Source organism: Nerophis lumbriciformis, linkage group LG39 (genome assembly GCF_033978685.3).
Source record: "Nerophis lumbriciformis linkage group LG39, RoL_Nlum_v2.1, whole genome shotgun sequence".
Lineage (NCBI taxonomy): Eukaryota > Metazoa > Chordata > Actinopteri > Syngnathiformes > Syngnathidae > Nerophis > Nerophis lumbriciformis.
Window position 1 is genome coordinate 13,004,947 of NC_084586.2, and position 10,054 is coordinate 13,015,000.

At 39.9% G+C, this 10,054-nt stretch overlaps 1 protein-coding gene across 1 annotated transcript in view; it reads left to right on the plus strand.

The window, feature by feature from the left end:
- The window catches only part of mta3 (metastasis associated 1 family, member 3), an 85,540-nt gene that overhangs the window by 53,126 nt on the left and 22,360 nt on the right, over positions 1–10,054 (plus strand). The window contains exons 11-12 of the mRNA XM_061931778.2: positions 7,909–7,967; positions 8,147–8,265. Of these exons, the coding sequence (XP_061787762.1) occupies positions 7,909–7,967; positions 8,147–8,265 (178 nt within the window). The remainder of the gene's footprint in view (positions 1–7,908; positions 7,968–8,146; positions 8,266–10,054) is intronic.

Sequence of the window (10,054 nt, forward strand, 5' to 3'; positions counted from 1 at the left end):
CAGGTAGCGAAAACGAAATTGAAGAAGAAACTGAAGCTATTGAGCCATATCGGTTTGAACCGTATGTAAGCGAAACCGACGAAAACGACACGACAGCCAGCGACACGGGAGAAAGCGAGGACGAATTCGGCGATCGCCTTCTAACCAACAAATGGTATGTGTTTGTTTGGCATTAAAGGAAACTAACAACTATGAACTAGGTTTACAGCATATGAAATACATTTGGCAACAACATGCACTTTGAGAGTGCAGACAGCCCAATTTTCATCAATTAATATATTCTGTAGACATACCCTCATCCGCGCTCTTTTCCTGAAAGCTGATCTGTCCAGTTTTGGAGTTGATGTCAGCAGGCCAGGGAAGCTAGGGTCGATAGGGGGTTTAGCTCGCTCGTCTGCGGGAACAAACTGCCGCCATTGCTTGCCCTGCTACCGAGGTTCTTTGTCCCTGAATTGCTCACACACTCCGGCAGATTCTATGGGGGTCTGGCGGCAAATTTCTTTGACTTTATCGTTGGAAATGCATCTGCTTTGAGTGTCGCAGGATATCCACACATTCTTGCCATCTCTGTCGTAGCATAGCTTTCGTCGGTAAAGTGTGCGGAACAAACGTCCAATTTCTTGCCACTTTTGCATCTTTGGGCCACTGGTGCAACTTGAATCCATCCCTGTTTGTGTTGTTACACCCTCCGACAACACACCGACGAGGCATGATGTCTCCAAGGTACGGAAAACAGTCGAAAAAACGGAAAATAACAGAGCTAATAGCTAATTTGACTCAGTGTTTGAGAAAATGGCGGATTGCTTCCCGATGTGACGCCACGTTGTGACGTCATCGCTCAGAGAGCGAATATTAGAAAGGCGTTTCATTCGCCAAAATTCACCCATTTAGAGTTCGGAAATCGGTTAAAAAAATATATGGTCTTTTTCTGCAACATCAAGGTATATATTGACGCTTACATAGGTCTGGTGATAATGTTCCCCTTTAATCGACTTTTTAAAATTATGAATCGATTTAGAATCGGGAAGAATCTCATTTCGAATCTGAATCTTTTTCTTTTTTTTTGTGCTCCTCTAGTAAACAGCCAGTTTGTGTGCGAATAAAGTGTAATTCTCTGAAAGAGTGCGCTTTTGTGGAGTTTATCTACTCTTTACACTGTAACTCTGAACTTGTCCAATAAATGTCATATTTCACATTCAACACAACATTAAGGAGTGAGACGGGCGAACAACACTACACATTAGAGATGCGCGGATAGGCAATTATTTCATCCGCAACCGCGTCAGAAAGTCGTCAACCATCCGCCATCCACCCGATGTAACGTTTGATCAGAACTGCACCCGCCCGCCATCTGCCCGTTGTTATATATCTAATATTAATAAAAAAAAAAAAAAGGGGTGAAAACTACGCGAATTGCACCTTGTGCAGACAAGATTTTTCGATCGGACACGGAGGAATTAGCGATGTAAAAGACCACGTTGGGACAAAAAAACACAAGTCTAATGCCGTTGCTAGCGATACAAGTGGAAAACTTTCAACGTTTTTCGTCGCCCAAACAGATTCTTTGGATGTGATAAATGCCGAAGTTTTATTTACGGAGGCAATAATTGAGCATGGACTTCCAATCGCACTGGCTGATCACATGGGACAGTTAATAATGTAATGCAACCTTTAAAAATCATTACGCGGTGATCGCGATCCCAAAAATAAACTTTTCTTGCATGATAATGTCCAGAAAAATTCGCTTTATATTACTATAGAGTCCTTTTAACGAATGAGTTTGATGGTTTATCACAAACCTTAAATGAAAGAAGTCCTTTGTTCTCCTGCACCATGCATGCGCAATCCTGTCGGCTGTATTTCACAGCACGACATACTGTTAAAAGTGTTTATACTATTTATACTTTCAATTAACAAATTGAAGTCTTGTGAAAGGTTGACAGGATAACTGGCATTAACTGTCAAAATAATTTCAAACTATTGAAGTTAGCTTACAGAATAAACATGTCAATCAACCCATATGATTTTTTCTGTAATATTTTTGTTTTGAAAAGTCACTGTGACTGATAGAAAAGTGATGGTTTTAGCAACATTTTAACCTGTCTGAATGCTAATAATCATTTTGCGTCGGGGGGCGAAGCCCTGAACCCTCCACCAGGACTTTGTCCTGGACCTACCGGGGCCTGCGGCCCTTGGACCCTGGCTACTAGGTTTTTCTGATTTAAAAGTTGGCAGGTATGGTGAGGTTATAAAGCTTTTGCCTGTTAAAGAAAGGAGACTGATCCAATGCACAGACATTCGCGTGCCACGCTGTCACGACCCAGACGCACACCAGTGCGCAATCATATGGGAGCCGCGCTGAGCGCACCTCCAAGCGTGTCTCGCTGCCGGCGACGGCCGGGTATGGGCCCACGCTCCAGCGCCATCCATTTTCAGGGCTAGTTGATTCGGCAGGTGGGTTGTTACACACTCCTTAGCGGGTTCCGACTTCCATGGCCACCGTCCTGCTCTCTATATCAACCAGGGTGAGCCCCACCCCTTTCGTGAGCGCACTGCGCGCGGAGTGACCCCTGTTACGCGCCCCCGGCAACAGGGGTGGCAAGCAGGTAAGCTGCGCGGGCGGAGCGCGCGGAGTGACCCATGTTACGAGCCCCCGGCCACGGGGGTGGCGGGCAGGTAAGCTGCTTACCTGCTGCGCGTGACGCCGGCCGCGGCGAAAGCGGACGAGGCGGGGTGTCTGTGCGGTGGGCGCGGTAGTGACCCTGGACGTGCGTCGGGCCCTTCTCGCGGATCGCCTCAGCTACGGCTCCCGGTGGGGCCCTCTCGGGGGAAGGGGCCTCGGTCCCGGACCCCGGCGAGGCGTCCCTTCTCCGCTCCGTAAAAGTGTCCATCTCTTTTCTTTTTTTTTCTTCTGTTGTGGCATATGCAGCAGGTTCCTGCTCGTTTTTCGTATGTGGGTAACAACATTTAACTATGTATATATATTTCCGAATTGGTTTAACTGCCACCAGCAAAAAAAAAAAAAAAAAAAAAAATCTAATTAATCCGCCCGACCCGACCCGCGAGCGGATAAAATCTTATTTTTTTTAATTTCATCCGCCCGATCCGCGGATAATCCGCGGACTCCGCGGTTGTGTCCGCAAACCGCGCATCTCTACTACACATACTTGCCAACCCTCCCGAATTTTCCGGGAGACTCCCGAAATTCAGCGCCTCTCCCGAAAACCTCCCGGGACAAATCTCCCGATTTTCAGCCGGAGCTGGAGGCCACGCCCCCTCCAGCTCCATGCGGACCTGAGTGAGGACAGCCTTTTTTCACGACGGGAGGACAACAGGGTGACAAGAACTAAGTCATCCAGACTAGAGATAAATTGTATTATTATGTTTATCTTACCTAAAAATAAATATATTTACTAATTAAAAAAAACAAAAACGAAATAAATTTTTACTATATTTTGCTAAAAACATCAAAATTAATTGTATTTTTATTTGTATTTTTTCTGACTCCTTATTACATCCAGCCATAGAATTATACATTAAAATAAACATATTTGAAATAATTAATTTCAAATTATCATAATCATTCATTTAAAATGACCATATTTAATTATTAAAATAATTGCTTGTTCATCAACAACTTTAGCATTTTATTCATTACATTTTGAAGCTCTCAGAAGCCACGTTATGTTATATTCCTTAAGATTTATTTATGCAAGTTTGAAGTATCAATTATCTAAACACAGTTTTGTTTGCATATTTTCAGGATGTAGATATATATATATACATATATATATATATATATATATATATATATATATATATATATATATATATATATATATATATATATATATATATGTGTATATATATATATATATGTGTATATATATATATATGTATATATATATATATATATATGTATATATATATATCTACATCCTGAAAATATGCAAACAAAACTGTGTTTAGATAATTGATACTTCAAACTTGCATAAATATGTGTATATATATATATGTGTATATATAGCGGCATGTCAGACCCTTCAACTTCAGAAGCGACTATCGAAAAGTGCTCATAAAAAGGCTGCAGGGACAAATATCTCTGTTAAAATGTCACTTTTGCATACTAAGTTACTATGGTTACGCGATATACACGATATAAATGATATACGATAGAGCTATTTATACAATTGTATTAAACTATCTTGTGATAATGCATGTTGATGATACATTCTAACTGTCCGCAAATCTGACAGTAACAAGCAAAGAACGCGCCCTCAAAGCAATGTAACGTTTCTAGCGGCTAACGTCCCTCTACAATACAACTGCAAAGCCACTTCTAAGTCATTAATACTCACCGCCAAGGTGGCAAATGAACTGTTTCTTACAAATGTCCCAGGGGGACGAGAAATAGCTAAACATGCAACACTCCACACCGTAGAAGGATATACTGACCGCAAGCAAGAGATTTGATTTGATTTTTTATTTTTATTAAGGATCCCCATTAGCTGGTTGCCACACATACTTGCCAACCCTCCCGAATTTTCCGGGAGACTCCCGAAATTCAGCGCCTCTCCCGAAAACCTCCCGGGACCAAAATTCTCCCGATAATCTCCCGATTTTCAGCCGGAGCTGGAGGGGGCGTGGCGGACCTGAGTGAGGACAGCCTTTTCTTTATGACGGGAGGAAAACAGGGTGACAAGAACTAAATCATCCAGACTAGAGATAAATTGTATTATTATGTTTATCTTACCTAAAAATAAATATATTTATTAATTTAAAAAAAATAAAAAATAAATTTTTACTATATTTTGCTAAAAACATCAAAATTAATTGTATTTTTATTTGTATTTTTTCTGACTTCTTATTACATCCAGCCATAGAATTATACATTAAAATAAACATATTTGAAATCATTAATTTTAAATGATCATAATAATTCATTTAAAATGACCATATTTAATTATTAAAATAATTGCTTGTTTATCAACAACTTTAGCATTTTATTCATTACATTTTGAAGCTCTCAGAAGCCAAGTTATGTTATATTCCTTAAGATTTATTTATGCAAGTTTGAAGTATCGATTATCTAAACACAGTTTTGTTTGCATATTTTCAGGATTTATATATATATATATATATATATATATATGTATATATGTATATACACACACACACATATATATATATATACATACATACATACATATATATATATATATATATATATATATATATATATATATATATATATATATGTATGTATGTATGTATGTATGTATGTATGTATGTATGTATGTATGTATGTATGTATGTATGTATGTATGTATGTATGTATATATGTGTATGAAATACTTGATTTGGTGAATTCTAGCTGTCAATATACTCCTCCCCTCTTAACCACACCCCCGCCCTCACCCACGCCCCCGTCCCACCCCCGACCACGCCCTCCACTCCCCACCCCCCGAAATCGGAGGTCTCAAGGTTGGCAAGTATGTTGCCACAACAACCCACTAGTCTTCCTGGGGTCCACAAACTCAATACAATTACAAGTAAAAGCATATAATTATAACTACACAATACAGAAACAAATAAAAGCATCAACAAGCAAACAATTTACAGTCACAGAATATTAATTACCGTATAAATATAACTACACAATACAAAACCAAACAAAAATCATCAACAAGCAAGCTAATTTACAGACTCAGATAAAATATTACTTTTCTTTTAAAAACCTGTTTACTCCTGTGAGACTTAGAGGCAGGTTATTCCAGAGCGATATAGATCTATGAATAAAAGATTTCCGCAAAGCATTCTTCCTGGGACGAGGGAGTACAAAATGACCCTCACAAGACGCCCTGGTATTATGATTATGCATAGTGCTACTGTAAACTATTTGGGCCATGAGAAAAGGAGGAGTTTTACTACTGCTTACTGATTTGAGCAATATTAGAGTATTAGCTGACAACCTGTTCTGCACTGTTAGCCAGGAAAGAGAAGCATGCATTTGGTTAACATTGGTTCTTAGTGAACAACCCAGAACCAGCCTTGCTGCCCTAATCTGGACAATCTGGAGCTTACTGATCTCACCACTTGCAGCAGACGCCTAGACTGTAGAACAATAGTCCAGATGACACAAGACTAAACTCTTAACAATCTGACAAAGAAGAGGTCGATCAGCAAAAGCAGCACATTTCCTGGAAATACCAACAGCCCTTCCCATCTTTGTAACTATATCACTGATATGATTTGAGAGATCTTGAATGTAGTAAACATGGTGGGCAAATTGATACAAATATGGACAGTAACAATACCAAGTACTGGTAATATAATATCAGGTCGATACTACAGGGGTTAGATCGATATTTTTCGTAGTCAAAATATATTTTGTCATTTTTGTGATTGTTTACAAACTCAGGAAATAAATCCCTGAGAACAGGAGGGCTTTAAGGAGAAAAAACTAAGGATTTTGTCAGAGCCAATAGTAGGTCATAATTTGAAAATGTATTGATATTCTTATTGATGCATCTTTAATTTATGTATATTGATGCAGTTTTATATTTTTGTCTTTTCCCTAAATAAGTGTTTATCACTTGCAACTTATAAAAAAACAATTCATTTGGAATAAGAAACAGTGAAATTAAATCCCACATTTATTAAATTAATGAAAATGTGTGCAAAACTGGACCATAAGTGCCCTAAAATAAAGGAGCTGGTCGGATCTCTCGGTGAGGTGGATCACTGTAGTTAGCAAAATTTTAGAACTGTGTGCATTACTTAATTTACAATAAATACATCGATTATCGATTATTGACGATTAATAATCGATTCTATAATCGTCCATTTCTGAATTGCGATGCATCTAAAAATAGAGGATTATACTTTTTCTTACAATGTTTTGCTTTGTTTTTCAATTGTTGCTGCTTATTGTACAATGTAACACAGGTTGTATACCATTGGCGGCTGCTGGTCTTTTAAGTAGGGAATGCTCATTTTTAGCGACTCTCTAAAGACAAGTACAGTTTCCAAAAACCGATAAAAAATATAAATATGTTAGACTTTACAAAGAAGACGTAACTTACAGAGTTGTAAAGTTCTCCATATCAACGCGGAACAACGAAGTGAAAGTTAAAAAATGCTCTGGCTCTGGTTTATATTTCAAGATCGCTCATTTTGCTGTCAATCAAAACGGGATTTAGCCTCAGAGAGATCATCCGATCATCATGCGGAGGCCCAGTGTCCAGGCCGGCCGAGGCCGAGCCCACTTTCCATACACTCTTTGAGGCGCTGAGCAGCCGATGGGCGGTACAAAGCCGAGCATTTATCCAATGACTGGCTGCAGTGGAACAATCGACTTTATGCTCCACTGCTGTATACACGTGTCCGCAGCAGGTCTCCAAGGTGCACGGCCTCTGGCATGTTAGAACAAGGTGGGTGAGGGATGTCGGCAAGTCAGATCCGTTACTTCAGCACAAGGACCGGCTCTAAGAGCTGGGTCGATCGGGCTGGGGTGCGTGCCCCAGCGAGGGAGCCCAAGCTGCCATAGCCAAAGTGTGATGACTCCTCGGTTGTACAGCCGACATCAGCACTGCCCTCTTAATATCTTAACTTTGTAGATTGTTGTCCACACGTATATCTCGGATATATTAAAGTTTGTCCACACCGCAGACATGCTGCCTCCGCTCCAGACAATCGTGTGTGTCTTGCTTACGTCATCACATCCTGTTTCAGCAGTCGCATGTAGGGGAGACCTTGCAATTGTTTCCTCATTGCATCTGATTAAAACTATAAATCAGCCTCATTTGGAAGCCACTTTGTCCACTCATCACTGTCTGTGTTGTTATTTCTGCGATCGCTGACTGTCCGTCTCTACGGACCATCTCCTGCTTGTGTGTCCCCGAGCAGAAGAGGCTGAAGGCGGCCGAGGCGGAGAGCAAGCTGAAGCAAGTTTATATTCCCACATAGTAAGTCATGGTCCTGTTGCCGTACTGTAAACACATGACAGCATCATTAGTGTTCCCATCGCTGCCAGATGGAAACATTCATGCATAATTGATGCTTTTGATTTAATGCGCAGCCGACGACGTCTAAATCATTTTATCTCGCCCCCCTTTCCCTCTTCACTCTCTCTCTCACTCCACAGTAATAAGCCCAACCCCAACCAGATCTCATTGACCAACGGCAAGATGGCGACCGTAAACGGAGCCGGGCCCGGAGCCTTCCACGCTTCGGGCGGGGGCCGAGCATGCGAGAGCTGCTACAGTGAGTGTGGAAGTCCATCTCCAGTTGTTGTTGTTTCTACATCTATCAATCTATCAATATCCATACTTGCCAACTACTCCGGTTTTCCCGTAATTAGTACGGTTTTCATCAACCTATTCCGGGTTACGGTTGCAGTGATAAAAAATACGGTTTTTCATTAATTAAAAAAATTTTTTTTTTTTAAGTTTTATTCACGAAATCGCGTAACAACAATGACAATCGACACTGCTTCCCGTAACTTCCTATCGAGCCATTCCGAATGCCATGCGCGAGGCTATTTATAGCACCGCTGCCAAGCACGAGGCACCAGTTGCCATTGTTTCCAAACGAGCGAACGATCATGGAATCAGCCGGAGAAAAATCGCAAACGAGTCTTAAACCGAAAAGAAAACTGCAGTCATTCCGTGAAGAATATTCAAAAGCCTACCCGGGAATAATTATCCGTTCCAAAAAGGGTGAAAACTACGCGAATTGCACCTTGTGCAGACAAGATTTTTCGATCGGACACGGAGGAATTAGCAAGGGAATGCAATACGGCTTCCACAGGCGAAAACATTTACAAAATACTCGCGGAAGAAATAGACTCAAACGAAATTCCTTGGCAGAATTTGGTTTGCTTTGCTGCCAATAATGATGATGATGATGATGATGGGTTGTACTTGTATAGCGCTTTTCTACCTTCAAGGTACTCAAAGCGCTTTGACACTACTTCCACATTTACCCATTCACACACACATTCACACCTGCAGTGATGATGGGATCTAAAAAGGGTGTTGCAGCTTTCATTACGGAAATGTCTCCTTCGGTTTACATCGCCGGTAAGTACAGTTCGTAGCATAAAAAAACTCACAAAACATAAAATTTTAAGTAAATCTTTTATTACATAAACAATAAATCAAATCAAAAATAATTTCTGTGTACAGTATATCTTTTTATTTGTGATAACGATAACATGTTCAAAACAAGTAACATATAACTATCATACTATTCTATTACTCTTTATTAATTTGAAAAATGTCGTCATGAAGTTTTATATTTATATTTATTTATATTTCTTTCATAAACCAAAATTTCGACCTGAAGTTTCTTGTTACAATAATGTCTGCAATATCAATAATGACATGTCTTATTTATATTGTGTAATTTGAACCAAATACTCTCAAAAATCTTATTCTTTCAAGTTGTTGAAAGTTTCAACATATATGATAGACTGATAGAAAAGTGATGTTTTTAGCAACATTTTAACCTGCGGCCCCTGGACCCTGGCTACTAGGTTTTTCTGATTTCAAAAGTTGGCAGGTATGAATATCTATCATTGTTAGGTTTAAAATACACTCCAATTAGGGCTAAAATTATATCAAAATATATCATGATAGACTCAATAAAAAATGCGTTAGATAAAACTTTAGATTTTTTTTCTTCGACGGAAAAAAATGGAGTTTCTTAAGCAAGGTTGGTTGCATGAACAAAGGCACTCGCTCTCTGGTAACCGAGGAACGCAGGAAGTGATCACTGATCAGTGGGAGTCACCCACTAACAGCCAATCAGGTAACGGTATCAACTATCACTTTTGGTTGCGCCATCTTGTTCTCTCGCGGTGAGAAGAGAAAGTAACAAATAGTGCCGCAGATAGCGAAGAAATTGTGGATAAAACAGGAAAAGTTGCCTCGACAGTATGGCAGTTTTTTTTTTTGGGTGGGGCGGGGGGTCAGACCAATGTGGTCTGTCAATTATGCAAGGCTGTCAGGTTCAAACACCGATGTCATCTATTAAACAGACAAGAAGCAAG